The sequence below is a fragment of the Engystomops pustulosus genome, chromosome 5 (assembly GCF_040894005.1).
Source record: "Engystomops pustulosus chromosome 5, aEngPut4.maternal, whole genome shotgun sequence".
NCBI classification, from domain to species: Eukaryota; Metazoa; Chordata; class Amphibia; order Anura; family Leptodactylidae; genus Engystomops; species Engystomops pustulosus.
The window spans coordinates 165,841,897-165,864,533 of NC_092415.1; the positions used below are offsets into that span (position 1 = coordinate 165,841,897).

Sequence of the window (22,637 nt, forward strand, 5' to 3'; positions counted from 1 at the left end):
TCCAGGGGTGGCAGGTAACAAAATAAGTGACAAGTCTTAGACCACCCCTTTAAGCCTTTAATTTGGTATACTCGATTAGTAAGGTGGCGGCTTTAAATGCCTCAAACACTATGAAAGTGATGCCACCAGTGAGTGCATCCACTCCTACTGAGAGGCTTCCAGAGCGCAAATGTTGCTGTGAAAAACGGTTGTAAATGTCAGGTTTCTTTCACTGGCGATTTTCATCAGTTTGGCATCCATTTTTCACAAATCCTCCTAAATTGTAGCCTGATCCATTAAAAAACGATTCTGATTAGGACATGCTTTACACAGATTGCTCGCATGGTCCTTTAAAAATACGGCCATGGACACTGATCCATTATGAAGTATTGCGTTTAGCGCAGCCATTTGGCATCCAGACCGCACGATTTTCACTGTTGCGTCGTCCTGCTGTTTCTGAAGTTGTGGCTTTGCAGAGTTGCCATTCTGGTGTCTGGGAAAGTGGAGTTTCGGCTTCTCGGGGAACAAAAATGAAAAAGAGAATGTATTACAAGCTTGTGAGAACTGCTTGTGAATAGGATCACTAGGTCCTCACAGTGCCAGCAATATCTTCTCCCTTCTTGATGTTCTTACTATTGTAGAAGAATCTGAGGATGTTGGGAGATGATGGTCTCTATGGATGGCATGTAACTCTTTTCAGATGTGGCACTTTTTGCTCTGGCTGAAGCTGGTCCTGGTTAGCGGAGTAAATGTACCATTATCCTGGTGGAAAAAATGTTGAAACTTGACTTGTAAAGCGTTTCCCCTCCCACTGAATGCAGATTAGTCACTAAACCTCCAATACTGAGAGGGACTGCTGCAGAACGGGCACCCAAGCCCCTCCTGGTGGCAGGAAGTTAGTGGTTCACCCAGTGCGGCTGGTTACATGTGAGCATTACTAGGCATTTCATTCTGCAGCTCTGCAGTGTGTTTGTAGGCTGTGTGCTCTCTTACAAGCGACCTCTCCGCCCGGGGCTCTGCAGCTCTCACAAGCATCTCTCCAACAAAGGACGTATTCTCCGCCGGTGAAAGGAAGCCTATTACATAGTGCGTGATGCTTCTGGGAAGAAGGAAGACGCTTGCATCTTAAAAGGATGGAGGGATGCCCGCTGTGGCTGGGGATTACAATGGATGCCGTTGCCTTTGGGTGCTACTTTGCTAACTCCTTGTGAATGAAGGGCTGCAATCTCCCTCCTGGCTCGGAGTCCTGAAAGCAGCTCAGGTTCTGTGTCAGGGAGATGAATCGCTTCTCCTCATTGTAGCCGGCATAATGAAGTAAACACAGCTTCTGGATTTCGGTCATGTGGCACTTTTGGGATTTCTCCGGCAGCTCCCCTGTGGTCTGAGTCATCACTGGTGAATGAGCCGTCCACTTTTTACACTTTATAGATTTTATTTTTTCTTTGTGTGTGACCTGAATTTTGGATTACATTCCTGGATTAACCCATGTGAAGGCGATTTACAATGAATGAAAACCCATTTTTTGGATCATTTGAGCAATCTGGTATAGATTTAGAAGGTTGCCATTGTTTACAGCCATGAAACAGCTGAGTAGAGTATTTTAGCTCCTGACCTTGCAGGGAGCTCCGGCTTTTTTTTTTTTTTTTTTTTTTTACCGTCTTCTTGTAATAAATAAGTAAAGAAGATTTTTACGGCAGCTTATTGAGTTGTTCCCTAGATTATCTCATAAACAGGGCAGGAATCTGCTGGATGTTTGCTTGCTCTGTGGCATTGCAGTGGTACAAGATAACCGTGGATTTCTGCTGTTTTGTATTAGTGTTGCTGATTTTTCATTTATTTTTTTTGATGCTTTGATTCTGTCACCAGAAATGTCATTGAAGAGGTTTCTTACTTTTTTCTTATATACTATGATTTTGGAGCATGGGTGCTCGTAGAATAGAGTGAAGACATGAGCGGGCATCATGCCATCATGTCACCGTTTTAGTAGTACATGAAATAGAAAGCGAGATCGAATGAGCCGCGTGTGTATTGTGGTCTTGGAGGAGGGGGAGGATGAGACCCTGGATTTTCCCTCAAAGTTGCCAGGCTATGGAAATCCCTATCGTCCTCCACCCCCTAAGCCTGTTATGGTAAGTCTTTGGACTTTTCTTATTAACCATTTACTCCAAACATGAAATGGATAGAACTGACAAATTGTGCAGTTAGTTGGGTAGTTCAATTATTTCATATTAAGGCAAATTTCCTATTGATCTCTCTACTTCTCGTTGCATGAGATCTGTTAGTATTGCTCTTTATGCTATGTGTTGCCTCTAATTGATGCCTTTACCATACTTCTGTAAGAAGAGCATTGGATAGAAGCCTGTGTAACATTTATAGCCATGGAAACCATGTCACACTTCAGAACTTCTGCTGTAAAATCTTGTGTTCTGGGGCGGAAAGAATTTTTCCATGAGGCCTATAAGCTCCACGGCAAACCACAAAATAAGCGCTTTTTTTCTTCTTGCTTATTAGACGTTTGGTTGGCTACAGCTGTATATATTGTACATCTTCTTCAAGGCTATATAAATATTTGCACGCCTGTACTTGGTCTCCATAGATACATATTCATGTACAGTACTGAATATTACTGTGATCACACAGTTTTGGATTAGATAGGTAGGTGCAAGAATTCGCTAAAGACTTGAGTGTTGTAGAGCTTTAGTGTAAATTGTTTACAACCATCAAGACTTTCTTTTAAGAAGTCAGAGGGTATTAGGGCAGGTCTTATTATACAACAGGAGCCTTTACACTCACAACCTTTGGCATCTTACTCTGCGTGCTCTAGGCATAAGTAACTGTGTAGTAAATAACTTGGAGGGAAAAAAAAAATGTTGCATAAAAAGTAGAAGACTTTAACTGACTTCAGAGGAATGAAGCGCACTACAGCCTTGGGTCAGAACTTATTCTTCTACTTTAGAAACCAGTATCCATAAAACGCTGACTGCTATTATTGGGATTTCTGTCCCTTGTGACGTCCTCATAGACTTGCATACTCGGCTACGTAGACCATGCATGTGTCTCAAATTTGCAGATGGGAATAAGGCTACATTGACATGTCTGTGTAAAATTAGGGATGGGATTCTTTTATAGTCTGAGTTGTCCTAGTTTAGATGTTACATAAAAAGGGGGTGTGAATAGTTCCATTGAAATGTAATGATGTACTGTCTGTTATCTTTAATCAGGGCAAAGGATTGGGCATGTTGATATCCAGCAGCTGTGGTCCTTCTTTGCCATAAATTTTTCATTGGGCGTCTCATTCATGAAACTGGCAAGTTGTAGCCAATATATATATATTATTGTAGTTTTCTGCTAAGGTCCCATTAACAGGATGAATAACAGGTCCGGAGAAGGGTCTACAATCATATTCCAGCTCTGTCCACACCTCCTTGCTCCTCCAGCACTTTAAGTCAATTTAAAATAACGCTGAACTTGGCACGTCCTGGGCTGCCTGTGACTGCAGGAGGAGGTCTTGAGTCCTTAATGGTGAACTTTGTGCTGGGTGATAGCCTAGGTGCCCACAGAGAGGTCTCTGAGTGCCACCTCTGGCACCCGTGCCATGGGTTCGCCACCACTGTGTTAGTGTTTGTATGAAGAAAAGTGATAAAACTTTTAATTCCTCATGGTTTTCTGGATCTCTACTTGCTTTCATTCTATAGGAAGCTTATTGACACTGCTGTATAAGGTATGAATCAGGTTTCCTTTTAAATGTTAAGCTTTTCACCCAATGACATTGCTATACAGAAAGTATATTAGAGAAGTCTCAAAGTATATTAGAAAATTGTCACTTTTCGTTACGCAATCAATAATATTTGCTGAAATGGGAACAACCTTTTAACATTACTGGCCAACCCCTTTACCTCTGCACAGGTAACAAATCTGACCAGACTGTAAATTTCTTTGTCATTTTTTTTTTTTTTTTTTCCCCCATCTTTCTTATACCTCGTCGCCGGACCTGGACCCCTCGCCGCTTCTCAATAATTTCCACCGCTTGTATGTATTTCTGCAGGATTAGTTTTACTTTCTATCAGTAGTTAAATTTCTATTTTTTTTTTTTTCTTTTCCAGCCTCCCTTGGTTCAGGCGATTTTCAATGGTGATCCAGAGGAAGTTCAGGCACTCATATTCAAGAAGGAAGATGTTAACTTTCAGGTAAGTGTTTTATTCCTTTTATTGTTTATTCAAAGTATTTGTATATATATATATATGTATATGTGTGTATGTGTATATGTGTGTATATGTGTGTGTGTATATATATATATATATTTCTCCCAACTGAAAATTCATAAGTCCACTACCACGTTATATACTTTTTTTTTTGTGTAATATGTGGAGCGATCCTACTGTTGGGTAACAAGTATCTTGGTGCAGACTGTCATGGCAGAGTACAATGTAGAGCAGCAGCACACCATCTCTGTGACCCTTATCACCTATATATATAGCTGATAAACCTTGGTGAATCAAGTGTAATAAAGACGTTCTAAACTGCTTTCAATAGTTTGTTGCATCTGTTTTGCTCAATGGGAGGTTTCCCCCTTGCGGGCTTGTGTAACCTTGACAGAATTTTAGCTATTTTAGAAACCAAGGGAACTGCATGCCATTTCCTGTAAGGGTTTCCACTATAACTACTTCAAGGTCACCACTTTCACCTGTTCTGTAGCCTTATCCTCCTGTTGAAACACGTCCATTGGGGGTATTGTTAGAGCTTAGTATTAGAACACGTTCACTTCCCACTGCATTCCAGAACACTACAGCACAGAGCGCGGTTCGGTATAGTAACCAGTGTCCCTTGTTGGTAAAACGTCATTCCAAGCTTGTGGGGATTGTGTTAATTTTCCGCTGAATTAACCTTACCTGACCTTTACAGAGGCTATATAATTTTTAAGGCAGAGCCTGGGTGCGCTGTGAAGGAAAGTCGGGAAGCAGATGGAAAATGTGTACTCTGAAGGCAGGCCGGTGACAAATTGTGGAGTCACCTGCAACGTGATTCATTTTTATAAGTGAGCAGTTTAGCTATTAAAAAAAAAAATCTTTTTGTAAAATGAAACATTTCTGTTTGAGGCTGACAGTAGGTAGTAGGCAGATGGAGTGGGATCCGCGATGGGTATTGTATATTTCTGGAAAACTAATGTAACTACAGACGGCACAAATTAAAAGCTTCTGGGGATGATGAGTGATTTATGGCTTATTACAATGTATTGTGTTAGCAGATTAATAGGATTTTACTGGATTTCTGACAGCACAGCAGTTCTGATTCTCTGCGCTATAAGGTGGAATGTTAATAGACCGAATACAGGAGAGGATTAGACGTTGTCCTCCAAATAAGATCCTGCTGGATGTCCTGTTTTGTGGAGTATTGTGTAGCAGACAGCAGGAGTTTGCAAAGGTCAAAAGGGAGGCCTTTATTAGTTTTCACTCTTGAAATGTATTGACACTGTTTTAATGTTAAAGGGGTTTCCCATGAAACAGGTTAGGTCCTATGCACCGGATAGTGCCCAACTTGATGATCACGGGGGTCTCTGTGATGGGAGCATGAGAACGTCCAAGAGATGACCAGAGTAGCTGCATTCCTCATGGTTGTACTGCCCCATCAGCTCCATAGAGATGAATGGGGAAGCCCAACCATGCGCAACAGTCTCCCCCAATCATTTCATGGAGTGACAAGAAGTCCAACTGGGATACATTGGACCCCCGTTCCCATCACCGAGACCCCCACAATCAGAGAGTTGGGCTCTATCCTGTGGATAGGGCCTAACTTGTTTTGATGGAAAACCTTATTAAGGACAAGTATTGTAAATGTTATATGATCGGTGAAATACATATAATGTCGGCATTCCTTCAATCAAAGGTTCCTTAAATGTCTCCTGTGCCTATGTATCTCTTTTATCGAAATTAGGAGCCCGCTAAAGACATTGTCCAGAGGAGAGGGGCTGGTGAAGTCTTATATGCAGTACCCAGAGTTCCTTGCCCTGAAGGCACTGATTTATATAGCAGTGTCACTGACTGAATCCACTTTGCACCCTGATGCAGGATCCGGTGTTATGGTATTTTCTGGTCTCATTTTCCTAGAAAAGTTATTTTGAAAATGTACTAAAATGCTGTAAGTGCTTCAGGGGGCGTCACCAGAACCCCTACAGGCAATTACACTTCCCCAGGAGCACTCACAGCTAATTAGCATATTTTAAAGCCTTTTTTTAAGGAAAGGAGACCATAACAAACTATTACAAGGCCTGCATCCAGATGCATAGAGAACACTATCATTGACGCTTCTGTGTAAGGAACTGGGTTTGGCTGAGTGAATGTTTCTTTTGGTTACCTTGGAAGGCAGCTTGCTTAATATCAAGCATGAATTTTAGGAAACCTAATGACACAAGGCCAATATCAATGCAGTATAGTCAGTATAAAACTCTAGAACCCTCCTCCATGAGGCTCTGTTTAGCAGTAGCACTCCGTTGGACCCGCTCCCTCCCAGGTGTTCCCAATGGAAAGCCCTGGTAAAGTTCCATTTGAAAAAGTAGTACATTTCTCCGGGCGCTGCCTATGCAGAAAGAACAAAGTATGGGGTAAATGGTGCGACTAACCTTATAGTCTTTGGCAGTCCTGCTTGCTTGACCCCCTCTTGTGACCTTCACTAAGGGCAATTTTATCTAATATAATTTATTACTCATTCGTTATTACTATCTAATTTATCTTTCCACTCGAGGCGGACATTGCAACAAGTAGCCTTGTGGGGAAGGTTTGACGGCCGTGTGTGCACCACTCTGTTTACTACTTAGATTATTTCCGTACACGATGGAATAAAATGCACTACATATGTATATGTATAGACATGTAGGTTCTGCTATTCCAGAACGGTCAGTCGTTTCCCCCTGTAGTGGTTCCCCATCCAGTTTGTAAGGGTTCTGTATTCTGCACTCACTGATAGGGAAGTGGTAGTACTGTAAGGCAGACATTCACGTGAACAGGAATGACAGTATATGGAGGGATTCCATGTATATATTCCATTCATTTACATAAACTGTTAATGTGTCGTTCACAAGAGGCTCTGACCCTTGCATAGTAAATGTGCCTTACATCTGCCATATTTGCACTGAGTAGTTTACGGATGTTATACAGACCCAGCATTCTCCAATAACCTATAAATTATAGGTTGACTTTGTCATAAGTGCCTAAAGCCTTCTCTAAATTGGCTGCTGGTATGAGAAGAAGAAACTTCTGTAATGCTAAACCCTCATGGCATGTAGCTTCTCGGCAACTCTCCGTTCATCAAAGTGAATGTTGTCCTGGCTCTTGATGAAGGAAGCACCATAATTTTAAGTCTTATAGAAAGCCGTTGGTGTTTACATCATAAGGGCTGTAGAGGCTTTAGAGCTACACACAGTCATGAATCGCCATACAGAGGCCCGATTTCACTGACCAACCACAGTCTGCTATTGCTGCCTTGAAAGGCAGCCCCCTTAACAACAAGTATGACCTACAAGAAGTGTAAAAACATGGTGCGGGATTAAGCCAAACCAGTATATCTATTCCATAAGGAACAGTCTCCCAACTGTAGACAGCGCTGTTCCGACCTTGTTGGGTCTCCTCAGTACAGCGTAGGGAACTGATTTGGCTGTGTGAGAGGCTATTGACTAGGGTAACCTTGGAAAACTTATTTGCATTCTTCCCAGAATTCCCCAGTGGAGCATTATGGCTTTAAGTCTCCACACGCCTTTAAGGTGGCCTTAATTGTCAATCTCTCCTTAAGGAGAAAACCTACTGTCTAACCCCAACCACAGTCTGGGCACACGACGCGAAGCATTGTAGCGATATGTAATGCAGAGAGTCCATTCTTCCCCACATAACCACAGCGCCCAACTGTAATGGGGGGCCCATGAAATAGAGCAACTGCATAGTTCACACATTCACAGAACAGAACGTGAGGGTGTTTAACCATTCTGCATCAAACATGAGATTTTTTATTAAAAGGATTTTCAGGACTTTTTTTTTTTATCATTTACTGTGTTTTCGGGTAGGATGAGCATTTCTAGTTCACAGGCAGGGAATGTCATATCCTTTTGTCACGTCGGTTTACAGCTTGGCTCCATTTAAGTGACTGTGGCCAAGCTGCAAAACCAAGCAAAGCCACTGAAGTGTGTACAGCGCTGTTCAGTAATTAATGAAAAGAAGGTCAGTGCCTTTGCTGGTTGTTGCCTCCCCTCGGGTCACCTATAATGATGGAATGTGATCAATTCAAAAAATTCTAGCCTTCCCCTTCAAGTTTAATGAGCGAGGAAACCCATGCAAAACACATTTTAATTTCCTAGGACATGGAGTTAAGAGAGCAATGCCTTGTGTAGTGCATATTGACTGCATCTGGAAAGTGCTGCGAAAGCAAGTAGTAGATAATTACTTTTGAGTATAAATTCTGAAAAGTAGTAAATTCTCTCCAGTTTTTATGTAGTTGCAGAAATGATCAGACACCTTAAGAACGGCGCTTGCGTCCTACTCTCTACCCTGATGGTCTGATCACACAGAACACTTTCCAATCATTTACTATTCCACATCCTAGTTCCAGTGTAACAAACTTTCTCTGACTTTAGTCAACGACCAAGAGACATCCACACATTAGTGTGTAGGTTGTGTGTTTTTTAATACTATTCCCTCAAAGGTCCATATATAAATAATTGTCTGTGTTTTGGACCTCAACAGCATGGTCTTTGTAAAGGTGAAACTGCATAGAGTTTGTGATCATAAGTGATAATATTTGATGGGTACAGACCTTTGTATTTGACTCATTTATATAATGAGCCAAGATAATGGTTCAAGGATATTGGAAGGTGTCCCAAGGACTAAACATCTATGTACAGTTCTGACTTGGTACAGTATGTGTCCAACCCTTTAGCTGCATTTGTTCTGAAATGTTTTCTACTGTTTTCCTAGGACACATGGGGATGATGACAAAAGGAGTTAAAATAATTTTGTTAACAATTTGATGAGTGTGCTGACCTAAATATAGCAGTGGTGCTAAATGCAGATTTCACACACATCACACCGCATTATTTTGTTAGATACTCAATATCCTATTATTATTATGCAGTCTGAGGGATATATAATATACAGGCAGTCCCCTACTTAAGAACACTCGACTTACAAACAGACCACTGGATATTGGTAATTTATTGTACTTTAGTCCTAGGCTACAATGATCAGCTGTAACAGTTACCAAATGTGTCTGTAATGAAGATTTGGTGTTAATCTTGATTTTTATGACAACCCAACGTTTTTTAAATCCAATTGTCACAGAGACCAAAAAAGTTCTGGCTGGGATTACAATGATAAAATATACAGTTCCGACTTACATACAAATTCAACTTAAGAACAAACCTACAGACCCTATCTTGTATGTAACCCGGGGACTGCCTGTATTTACTTCAAGTTCAATAGTAATCTTGAATTGGCCTATTCTGTGTAATGGGACCAAAACTAACAAAATATCAGTTTGGGGGGGGGGGGGGGTTACCCCTTTTGGTCACAACAGAATGACCTTGTTGCCCATAGAACCCATACAGTACATACATTTTAATGTTTTCAGTATAAGCCCAAAATAAACCTATTATGTTGGAGGTTCCATTCACTGCCCCCATCACATTACATGATATAAAAATGGCACAGATTTATATCAGACTTGTGTTTTACTGTAAACACCTTTTTTGTCAGAGAGATTTGGTGCATTTACCAATAATTGGCATTTGCACTAATGCCTAGAGCTGAATTTCTTTGGATTGGACAGTTTATGGAGGTCTGAAGCGTTATTTCCTTGTAGAAGCCTCTGAATACTCAGTATTCTAGCTCGCTGGCCCTGCTGCTGGGTGGAGTGAATGCACGCTGTTCTAATTTCGGGTCATTAGTGTCTCTGCACTGTATGTGTTGAATGGACATCATGTACTAATGGGCTGCTCTCTCAGCATAACTCCTTGTCTGTTAGGTAATTGAATGATTGGGAGTAGGACCAGAACAGACAGAAAAAACATGTTCAGTTTACATCAAATTACAAATCTGCTTCTTTTTAGGACTCAGTGGTGGTACAGGAGACCATTTACTTCTACACTGATGTGCCAAGAGTCCTATCTAATGTTATAGTGGTAGATGAGGGCCCTTTTATCTCATTTTTTTTCAACAAAGTAAAAGTTGCTCCCAGCAAATAATATTGCATCTCCAGAGATCCCAGCTAACAGAATTGCCCTTAAACTGATGCTGAATAAAAATCACAACTTATTAACTGTAGAACCTTGGCATACACACCTCCGCTGCTTCTCACCATCCAAGTATAGACACCATAGCTGATGCAGAACCTCATAACCCACCCCAGCTATTAAAGAAAACTTATAATACAGAATGAAGTAATAGTAAAGTGTTAATACACAGCCATGTCACAGTACCGGTGTTATACACCCAGTGATGCTACAGTACTGAGATGATAAACCCAGTGGTGTTAAAATACAGATATAATATACCTGGTGATGTCACAGTACTGAGATGATACACGCAGTGCTGTCGCAGTACGGAGATAATACACACACTGTAATGTCCCCATATGGGGGTAATGTACACACATTAGAGAGGGGTGTGTAGATGTTTCTTATGGTCAGATTAGTGGGGTTCCAGAAGCTCGCACTTCTTCTGATCACTTTTGGAGCCTTTCACTTATAAGCACAGGTCATGTTATGATCTTTTTTTATCACCAAGGTATTCCAATGTATAGTATTTATTACTTATCTGCCATAAATATATGATAGATGTGGGGTCTCACCTCTGGGACTTGCACCTTTAACACAAACAAGGTTTTATTTAATCCTTCCAGCCCCTTCTAGAATGTGCCGTGAAAGGAAACTTTCTGCTTGAAGCTGGTCTGCTGAAGGGACCCTCTGTGTTTGAGAGAGGTAGAACCTACATCTATCATGTATTTATTGACCTATCCTGCTGATACTATACGTTAGAATCCCCTTTTGAGGCCCTATCACTATAGTTATTTCAAAGGGGGGGGGCAGTCAGAATTGACATCTTGCATAATTTTTGTCATAATCTTTTTTTTTTTTTTTTTTTTTTTTTTTTATAATTTTTGCTCTTATCTCTTCAACCATTAAGGTCTATCATTGGCTAACACTTCCTGTTCTGTAGAGATCACAAGCCAGATTACAACAAAATTGGAAATAGATTTAAACCTATAATTAAAGTATACAGCAGGGGTGGCGAACCTATGGCACTGGTGCCAGAGGCGGCACTCAGAGCCCTCTCTGTGGGCATCCAGGCCATCACCCCAGAATGAGGTTCACCAGACAGGACTCAAAGTATCTGCCTGCAGAATCTTCCTACAATGATAGGTGCATTTTCCCTCCTCCTTTCAGCTGCATTGGTGTCCTTGGGAGGCTGATGAATTGAAAGTTGTCAATGAACAAGGAGAAATAAATTGCTGCTTAAATTGCTTCGCTGGCACTTTCCAATAAATAAGTGGCTTTTGGTTGAAGTTTGGGCACTGAGGCTCAAAAAGGTTCGCCATCACTGGTATACAGTGTTAAAAGAAAAAAAACAAATATTAAGTGTTTGGTTTTTTTGTTTTTTTTTTTTGCATTATTCCAAATCACAGAAACATTGTCAGTCTTGGTTTGACAAGACAGAGTTGGTTACAATGCATAGCTGTAGTGGTGATATGTGAGGAATACAAGCCACAACAATGCCAGGAAGGATATGAGCAGTGCTCTCTCTAACAATACACCGCAGACCATAAAGTGTTAATGTGGTCTTGATTTCCAGTTGCCCGAAGAACTGTCTGAAAGGTCATGTATCTGGAGGTGGTCTTCCCATCGCAGAGATGTTACAGCTTCGGCTGTGCATTCCTAACTTGTTTTAACACCCTGGGTGCAATTGTGAAAATAAAAAAATCTGTTGGTGTGAAGTTTTGCAGCCGTGTTTGTTATTTTATAAGTTTTCTTTGTGTTACTGAGAAGCGTATGTCATCTCTCAGGACTATTTTACCATTCGGTAATAAAAAGCTTCATGAAATAATGCAGAATCCTAGGAATGGCCACACCAGTAACATAGAGGACCCACCACTACTTGCAAGAGATTTTTTAACTTAAACTTGACAGACAACACTATACTGCCCACTGCATGACTTGTACTTGGTCCCCCCACCCCCATTTTCCTCTGACGTTTCCATCCTTAAAATTACTTGCCTCATGTGAGTGTTTCTGGTCCCCTGATTTATTTGGTACTGAAATGGTCCAAGAAATATACACTCACCGGCCACTTTATTAGGTACACCATGCTAGTAACGGTTTGGACCCCATTTTGCCTTCAGAACTGCCTCAATTCTTCGTGGCATAGATTCAACAAGGTGCTGGAAGCATTCCTCAGAGATTTTGGTCCATATTGACATGATGGCATCACACAGTTGCCGCAGATTTGTCGGCTGCACATCCATGATGCGAATCTCACGTTCCAGCACATCCCAAATATGCTCTATTGGATTGAGATCTGGTGACTGTGGAGGCCATTTGAGTACAGTGACCTCATTGTCATGTTCAAGAAACCAGTCTGAGATGATTCCAGCTTTATGACATGGCACATTATCCTGCTGAAAGTAGGCATCAGATGTTGGGTACCTTGTGGTCATCAAGGGATGGACATGGTCAGCAACAATACTCAGGTAGGCTGTGGCGTTGTACCAAGGGGCCCAAAGAGTGCCAAGAAAATATTCCCCACACCATGACACCACCACCACCAGCCTGAACCGTTGATACAAGGCAGGATAGATCCATGCTTTCATGTTGTTGACACCAAATTCTGACCCTACCATCCGAATGTCGCAGCAGAAATCGAGACTCCTCAGACCAGGCAACGTTTTTCCAATCTTCTACTGTCCAATTTCGATGAGCTTGTGCAAATTGTAGCCTCAGTTTCCTGTTCTTAGCTGAAAGGAGTGGCACCCGGTGTGGTCTTCTGCTGCTGTAGCCCATCTGCCTCAAAGTTCGACGTACTGTGCGTTCAGAGATGCTCTTCTGCCTACCTTGGTTGTAACGGGTGGTGATTTGAGTCACTGTTGCCTTTCTATCAGCTCGAACCAGTCTGCCCATTCTCCTCTGACCTCTGGCATCAACAAGGCATTTCCGCCCACAGAACTGCCGCTCACTGGATGTTTTTTCTTTTTTGGACCATTCTCTGTAAACCCTAGAGATGGTTGTGCGTGAAAATGCCAGTAGATCAGCAGTTTCTGAAATACTCAGACCAGCCCTTCTGGCACCAACAACCATGCCACATTCAAAGGCACTCAAATCACCTTTCTTCTCCATACTGATGCTCGGTTTGAACTGCAGGAGATTGTCTTGACCATGTGTACATGCCTAAATGCACTGAGTTGCCGCCATGTGATTGGCTGATTAGAAAATAAGTGTTTACGAGCAGTTGGACAGGTGTACCTAATAAAGTGGCCGGTGAGTGTATTTATGGCTTGGATAATCTTGGCCGCATTTAATTTCTTCTGGTGTAGTATTATCACCCTCTTGGCTAGTATATGTATGGCTAGTACTTGACATGTACATTTCTGTCGTCTATATCGTTAATATCGTTTAATTGTCCATATTGTTTAATGCACATGGAGAAATCAGGAGTTTCTGCTTGTTAATATACTTATGAGCAGCTTCACCAAAGTATTGGGTAATATGGATGTAAACTAAGCACTTGGGGAAATTTATGCAAAATGGATAACTGCACCTCAGAAACTCCACGAGTCACCTGACCACATAAACGGTATTTTGTTAGGGCCGAGCATGTGCAATACACCAGCTCTAAAGACCACTGTGCGTGTACGGTGGTCCAATCACTATCATGTTTGACTTCACTTGGCACATCTATGATGGCATAAGGAGAAGGTTTCCACAGATCAAAAATGGGAATGTGCTTGGCAGGAAAAGATCAGAATACTGTGCCACGTCAATTATTCCACCAGGTTCTGGGTGCGGAATGTAACTTTTTCCAATGCTAAGGATGTGGGGCATGTTAAGGTTTTTTTTTTTTTTGGTTTTTTTTATTTAATGAATCCATTAGGAACTACTGAAGGGAATCGCAGGCACCCTTGTAGATTTTGTCATTCAAAGTCATGGACTTCTGTAGCCCCTATTTAATTTGGTTGATAACTTCTCTGCCGCCTTTGTGTTTTACTCATGGTATGAAAAGATTGTATATGCAGGATATAGGCAGTACCCTACTTAAGATCACCTAACTTACAGACGACCCCTAGTTACAAACGGACCTCTGGATTTTGGTAATTTACTGTACTTTAGTCCTAGGATACAATAAACAGTTGTAACAGTTATCAAAGATGTCTGCAAGTAAGGCTGCATTCACACACATGTATGGGGGACGTATATACGGCCGATATACGTCCCCCATACACTTCTATGGGCTCACGGCGCCCTACGGGAGCGGTACGGTGCAGCACACGTGCAACACCGTAGCCCGGGAAAAGATGGGACATGTCCTATCTTTTCCCGTATTACGGCGCCGCAGCCATATATCGCTATGGAGAGGGGCGGGGGTGAGCTGCGCTCACCTCCTCCTCTCCCCGCGCTGCCGTGTGCCCGCCGTGCTACGGTGCGGCCGGGCACACAGCAGTGTGCATGTAGCCGAAGTGTTATTGTTAATCATAGAGACCAAAAAAATTTTTTGCAGGGTTTACAATGATAAAATATACCGTTCCGACTTACATTAAAACTCAACTTAAGAACAAATCTGCAGAACCTATCTTGTACGTAACCCGGGGACTGCCTGTAATAGGTTTTTGCCAGTAATTACTCGTATCCCATTGTATGCTCATAAAGTGAGATACATCTTCAGGTTCTGCTCTTCTCCATGAAAGTAGAAGGGGGGAACATTGGAAGTTACCAGTGATTTGTTCTTTCCAATGTTCCAAGTGTCTCCCCCGAATGAGGAATCTCAGTGGAGGAAGGGGATGGATGCCATACTGTGAAATCCATCCCTTGTAGCCTCTAATGGCCTTCACAGAGCACTCCATACTCTTTCCAGCAAGAAGCAGGATGAAAAATCGCAGTCTTCTGTGCTTTTTGTTTGTGTTTCCTTCTCGACACCGTATATACTAAGCAAAAAGGATGCGTCCACCTGCCTGTTTAGAATATGTACACATTCATTGTATACACTGGGAGCTTTCCTGAGGTATATGCTGACAGTGTCAAAAAACAAGGTGTAAATGTAGCCTAATCAGAAAAAATCATCACAGAAAATAAAAATAAGTATATGTGGGTTATATATTCATTTTTTTTTTTTTTTTTTTTGTTAAACAATATATTTTTTCCCCAAAGACAAGAGCAAGAGACATATCATCTGCCTTTTTTATGTTGTTTCCCTTTTCTTGTATAAACCTGATTTTGGCTTTAAAAAAAACACATTAATAAAAACTAAACGTTTAATCGCCCCTTGCAGGGGAAACAAAACCCTCAAAAGTTCTGGAACACATTTGGTGATGTGAAGGTATTTGTGTGCCGGAGCTGATTGTGCTGTAAATAACAATCTACCCGCTGCTTCAGCTCTCTGTATCAGCAGAACACAGGCGCTTTCTAAATAAAGACTTCATTTCTCTGAATCTATTGAAAACCGGGTCCATGGGAGGCCCTGTAAATATTAGTTTCGAGTGTTGATCTGGTCACGATTCATGATTTGGGTCTAGTGAACTTTATTAATTGTTTTCTTTACCTTATATTATTTCAGTAATCTGTTTTCAATCAGAATATTGATGGCTTATCAGTAGAATATAAAAATGAATGGTGTGGTCTTACTCTCAACGACCACCGCGATCACAACTTCAATGGGCCACATTGCTCAGCTAGGCACCACAACATCCTTATTGTTTAATTTGACTCCTCTACCTTCAAATCTGAATATTGCAGTTTTGCATGAACGATGCAGACTGGGCTCAGGTAGATGGTCCAGTGTATGCACCAAGGCCATATCATCAAGCTTTGGACATCTGACATGACTTACTGTAGACTTCAAAGGGGAGTGCGGACAAGCGGCACAGTGGATGCCCTTTGTACTGGATGGTGGTTCTCTTTCCGGACAGCCCTGCTATAACCAGTGTCTATCCAAATTACAGAAACCCCCAGTGAAACTGTACATTTGGGTGATTTAAAGGGGTTTCCCAGAGCCTGCCAAACATGGCTGCTTTCTTCCAAACACCATACCACACCTGACCACGGTATGTGGTGTTATTGCAGCTCGGCTGTATACAAATAAATGGAGTTTTGTCTCTATACAGCCTCCATGTTTTTCAAACTCCAGGTGACCCCTTTAAAGCATAACAAAATTTTCCAAAAAAATTGCATAAATGAATACAGGCGGTCCACCTACTTAAGAACACCTGACTTACATATGACCCCTAGTTACAAACGGACCTCTGGATTTTGGTAATTTACTGTACTTTAGTCCTAGGCTACAATAAACAGCTATAACGGTTATCACAGGTGTCTGTAATTAAGATTTATTGTTTATCCTTGTTCTATCCTTATGACAATCCAACATTTTTAAAATCCAATTGTCACAGAGACCAAAAAAATTTTGACTGGGGCTACAATAATAAACTATGGTTCCGACTTACTACAAACTTTAATTAAACTTGTTCCTTTCTTTTTCTCTGCCTTTCTTCCTTATTTATCAGTTTATGTAATTCCGCTTTCTATCCAGTATCAACTGACATTTGAGAGAATCTTCCTCTTTACAAACAGTCCCTGGGTAGTCTTATCTACTTAGAGAGATGAATCCTCCAGCAAAATATGCTCTAGGTATTGAAAAAGTTAACCACCTTATCTATCTGATGTGAAGGGGCCTGAGAAATCTTTCAGGTACACTGCTCACTGCAGGAGAAAGGAGCTGGAAATTGGCACAGAGAAGCTGTTTTCTTTTAAAGAAAATGTACCATCAAAATCATGCATGATAAACCAGGGGCACATGGGTGGGTGGAAAAGAGAGGGAGTGAGTGCTCCTCACCCTTTCCCTCTCAATTGAAAGCGGCGTCAAAAATGGCAAAATATATGACATATCCCTATATTTTGAACTACAGCCGCCTTTTAGTTCAGCAGCTAGGCGAGTGCTCATCACACTGCAAACAGGTGGCATAGACCTCATTTGGGGCCGTAATGTGGCTGAAAATTGTGCAGCCGTAGCACCAGCCCACATTAGGTTACTCATAGATCCTACTTATCTTTTTATATTTTATCCGTGACCTCCTTCCTTCTAAAAACAACTTTCAATATCCTGCTAATCCGCTATAAGGGCTCTGGGGAGGGAGGTGTTTCCAGAGCCTTTCCCTGGTTTATCATACTTGATTTCATTTCATGAATTATATTACAATCTTTAGCTTCCGAGGTTTAGTTACACTTTTAGTGTATTGTTAGTATACCTGCTATTAGTAACCAGAGAAAAATATAGCATTTTGGTATTTTCAGGAATTAATCTCAAATTTGTTTAGTCGGAGGTTATTTGACATCCTCCTTCATTATTGATAAATGTGTCCCATCCTTTAAGAAGCACATCCGGGCTTAGGGCCAGGATAATGTTTCTACTGACTTGACAAGCTCAGCGCTGCTTCACTTCCCAGTATATCAGGAGACATGGACGTTTTATGAACAACAAACCCTTTTTGTAATGAACTTCCATTTACCATATATACTCCCATATACCGTATATTTTTGTGCTGAACAAGGCACATTTTGGCTTATACTCGGGTATATAAAAAAAAATAAAGTTGGTACTTTCCCCAGCATCCTCTTCTCCCCGCAGCTCATTTTCGAGTTCCCGGCTGAGCCGGCAGAGAGACCATGACGCGGCAGTGTCGCCACCATAGTTTGTGTGCCGACAGATCACATAGACGTGCATCTGATGACCTGGCTTGGAACCCGAAGACTTACATTTTATTAATGGGGGCACTCTGCTGGACATTTTCGATTAGCTGCTGCATATCCCACCCTGGCCTTATACCTGATTCAACATGTTTCCCCAGTTTTTTTGTGTTTACACGGTATATCCATAGTCTAAAAAACAATAATTATAGTCTATGGTCTGTAAAGACTATAGGTGTGTGTGTGTATTTCTATATGTGTATATGTATTTAATTAAAATAGGAAGGGGTAATAACATCAGATCTGTATTAAATATTAAATCCTATTTGATCAGGATAGCGATGAGACCTTGCATAATGTGGGATCAGCATGGCGCATGCCCATAGTTTTCTAAAGCATCAGAAAGAGCTACAACGAGTTTTTTTTATTATCGTCCGAATGTAAACCTACCTAATGTGCTGGCCCGTCACATTGTGGAGAGTTTGTGCCAGTGCGGATCATCTGGGCAGCTGCTGTATGATGTGTTACAGCTTTGTTTTCCGGCAGCCGTCCATGCTGAATGCAGAGGCAGAGTGTGAGAAGCGCTCCATATATGCAATGCAGATAAACATCAGCTGCTGATTCCCACATATCCCAAGCCTCATCCCTCATGTTTGTTATTACAGTATTCATAACTAATGGTGCAACCAAGTCACTGCATAAAAAACTAAAATCTCCAGTATTACCCCACCGGGGCATAACCATCTGGAATCTCAAGAACCAGAGCGGCTGTATTTGTGGGGGCTTGGCCTACAGGAATAGGCCTTGTGCACACCCAGCAGGCCAAGGCCAATTAGAAAGGGCGGCCAGGATACATATAAGGGATCCCCCAGGGGCACTCCTGGTGTGTGGTTACGCGTCCACATAGCAGGTAACGAGCTGATAACGGTCCTTCCTTCAGAGACGCACAACGTGGTGGATTGGTTGGCTGTGGTAATGCTTCCATTGCGGAAGAAGGCTGGTCAGAAGGCTGGCATTAGGAGCATGCTTGGCTCTACTGCTTGGGCAGCAACCTAGATGCAGAGAGATGTATTTCTCTAACAAGCCAAAAAGAGAACCTTAGATTGAGCTCCTGTTTTATAGATTCTTGCAGAACTCATCCCAAAGCATGCTGAGCCACCAACCTATCCCAGCCTGTTATTCTGCAGGAAAGCTAACAATTGTTGCAACCTAACATAAAAATCTCATTTTAACCCTTCAGTAGTGGACATGATCTACTGCACTACATTTGGACATTAAATGACGGCAAAGGACTGCTACAGTAACTGTTAAAAAACCAAATACACTCCAGCCTTAAAGGGGTTTTCCCATGCAAGAAACTTCTCAAATCTCAATTCCCTGGCGATGTTTACACAATAAAGGATAATTTTAACCCCTTACATTACAATTTTACTCGGTTTTACTGCTGTTTTAGCTCCCACTCAGTGATGGTCAGTGCAAAATTCCAGGGTAATCAGATGTTCCTCTCCCCCTCCCCCAGAACTTATCTGCCTGTAGCTTGTAGCTCTCCTTTACTAATGATGTGATGTGTTTGCCGGCAGGAAGTGAGTGTCTGTGAGCTTTGTGGAATACAAGGGTGGGGGCCACTGCTGGGAGCGCTCAGTGCATACAGCCTCAGACAGTAAAGCAAGATGGCTTCCCTGACCCCAAGTCAGAAGTTACAGGGTTGTGGCTAGGGGCAACTGAAATTGTGTACACCAGGACTGATGGAGACAGGTTGGAATAATATCTGTGAAATGCTGCATTTTTGTTAATAACTGTGAATTAGAGAATGTGTTTTTGTTATTCTGCTTACATTTAAGAAACTTGTGTTTTGAGGGAATATCACTTTAAAGGAGATCTAGATTGTAAATGAAGCACACTGACATACCGGTGTGTGTCCTCTCTGGCAGGATCCGCTATTTGTTAAGGCTTCTTACGCCCTTTTTTTGTTTAAAAAAAAAAAGCTTTAAAAATTATCCAAATGAGCCTGAGGGGCTTCAGGAACATTAACAACCTATGGTGCCCACAGCCCCTCAGGCTCATTTTCATAATTTAAAACCTTTTTATTGTAAAAGCACTGTGTGCTGAAACTTTGCTGTAGTGGAAAGGGAAAAGCAGTTCAGACCCATTAGAATAGTTTTAAGTAAAAAGAAGGGCAGTCATGGATAGGAAATAGATTTTCACCTTAGTCACAGTGCCTGATCTAAAAGTAAGTGTCTTTGGTATATCATGCTTGATTTTGTAGATTTCCATTAATAAACCTCCCCATCAAGTAGGACATGAAAAATGTATAGATTCCATGTACTATATAATCAAGATAGTGGAAAGGGAAGTGACTTTCCCCTTGCAGCCTATAAACCTGACTCCTCTCATTATTATCTGATCATTTGCAAACTGGTTTTTTTTTTTTTTTTGTTTAGGCAAACTGGTGAAATTGGGGAATTCTAGAAAGGACATTTCATACCCCACCCGAGGGGCTAGGGGTTTTATGGTCTGAAATCTGGTGATCAGTGTGCTACGGTCATATTCACAATACTTTTTCACAATCCTCAAATTATGAGTAATAAATGGGAAAAGTATCCATATGCGGCAGTCGTTTTACGATTATAAACTCCACTTGTAGTTTTAAAGGTGAAACTGAATGAATGTGAGGGGGGGGACTAAAAAGATGTTGACCTTGTATACCTGTGATAAACCTGACAGTTTTGGGCAGCAGAAGTAAGTCTGTGCATAGTCTTAATATAGTGATCATTTTTACTTGTTAACATTTATTGTATTCCTTTATCCCTGCAGGACAATGAAAAGAGAACCCCTCTCCATGCAGCCGCCTATCTAGGAGACGCTGAAATAATAGAGCTCCTCATTTTGGCTGGTATGTATGCTTTGCATATAAGGAATATCTATTATGCCTTCATTGCTTGGTTGAGAAAAATTGGGTCAGATTTATAAAGTGCTGCTTCCTGCATTGGCACTGTGTAGGCTGCGGCTTACAATAAATAGGTTGCATTTTGTGTGCACTGACCATTTCATTTATACTTGCACGGTTTTTGATATAAGTTCCCGTCCTCCACCCCCATCCCTGCTGATTTATGAGGCGACTACCAGGACGGTATGTGACACCTGTTTCACAAGCAACAGAACAGCTTCTGGCTTTATTGTATAAACCAGGGGAGATGTGTAACATGGCAGATGGCCAGGATTCTGCTTCTTATGTCCACGTGTGGATGAAAGTTTCCTATATCAACATTTTCCTCCTTCTGGAAACTGTAATCCGAAGGCTATATTTAGACAACAGTTTTTTGTTTTTTTTTATTTTATATTAGTATTTTTTTATTGAAACAAGTCAGGAAACTGTTCTACACTGCTGTCCGGACGCTGAGCGAGACTTTACTCTTTTGGTCCCCCCTTATCTTTTTGTTGCTTTATTGCCCACTGACTATTGCAGATCTTGCACCCTTAGGGCCTGGGCAGCACAAGACCTCTAAAATTACAGTAAATGGAAACCTCTGCAGGATTTGTGCAGGCTCCCTACAACTAGGATTAGAAAAAAACACCCTCCAACTGCGATACTTTGTACAAAAAGTGGCTCTTTATATCCCTTCAGCTAAGTTTGCAAAAATCACTGTTCCAGTTTGTGTATACGAGTATAACTCTTCATGTGACGTGTAGTCTTAAGTGAGAGGTCCTTGTGCCCTGATCAATATGCATTTCATTGGTCGTGCAGAGAGACGCACAATTTATAGTTTTGTCCAAGCTCCTTTTCCTTGAGGTAGGGCAAAAGGAAGAAATGGTCGGCTTAGGACCCCTGTCCTATTGATCAGTGGGATCCAATTGCGTAATCCCCTCCCCATTATGAGCTGATTAATGTTAATAGCGGGACAAGCCCTTTAAGGGTGCAGTCGCCCTTAAAAACGCATTGCAACAGCTGAAGAGTGATTTTCCCAATTAAAACGCAACCGTTAACGCATTGTAACCTCTGCAGAATTTCACATGACCATTGACTACAATGTAAAAATCTGCGATGACACACAAGAAAAGTGACATGAGCATTATTACATTGTTCGCACTAATCAACAATTTCCGCACAAATAAACGCTGCCTACATTACTTTTTCCCCACACGTAATCAGCAATGTGCGCATATACACTAAATGTCGTTTGTTTAATGGATGGAAATGGAATGGCACTTTCTACTTATACAAAGAAAAAGTACAACTGTATCACGAACTTCATTTTAGCCACAATTATTTTTCAACATTAATTGTTACATTGTAAAGTCTCAAACTTAAAATGGGTTTTCATTCAAGTAAGGGCTGTTTTCCACACTTTGTAACCAGAGACCATGGGTGGTGATGCAGAAGAGAGGCTGCAGAAGAGTCTCGGTCCACCACGTTCTGCAGTGAATGGAGTAGTAGATGTATTCAACACATTTTTTATTTTATTTTATTTTTTTCCTTCAAAGCGACCTGTGACCCTTGTTCTATAGATCAGTGTAGGTCGCTGAGGACTCCACCAATCGTATACTTGCACCTATACACCTAGGTGATTGTGTGTAAACCTGATCCAACCCATTACATGGGGTGCACCCATGTATACTAGTCTGTTAGGTTTAGTTAAGCCCATTCACTATTTTCATACTGTATAAATATAATGTGGCTTAAATTTGCACCAAATGTGATTGTGAATAGTTTTCTTTTTTTCCCCCCCTTCAAGTG

At 41.4% G+C, this 22,637-nt stretch overlaps 1 protein-coding gene across 2 annotated transcripts in view; it reads left to right on the plus strand.

The window, feature by feature from the left end:
• The window catches only part of ANKRD28 (ankyrin repeat domain 28), a 98,819-nt gene that overhangs the window by 29,784 nt on the left and 46,398 nt on the right, over positions 1–22,637 (plus strand). The window contains exons 1-3 of one of the 2 annotated variants that reach the window (XM_072153685.1): positions 918–2,108; positions 4,083–4,166; positions 20,717–20,795. In XM_072153685.1, coding sequence (XP_072009786.1) covers positions 1,992–2,108; positions 4,083–4,166; positions 20,717–20,795 — 280 coding nt within the window. In that variant the 5' untranslated portion in view covers positions 918–1,991. Of the gene's footprint in view, positions 1–917; positions 2,109–4,082; positions 4,167–20,716; positions 20,796–22,637 lie in introns of those variants that run through there. The other variant, XM_072153687.1, reaches the window with a different exon arrangement.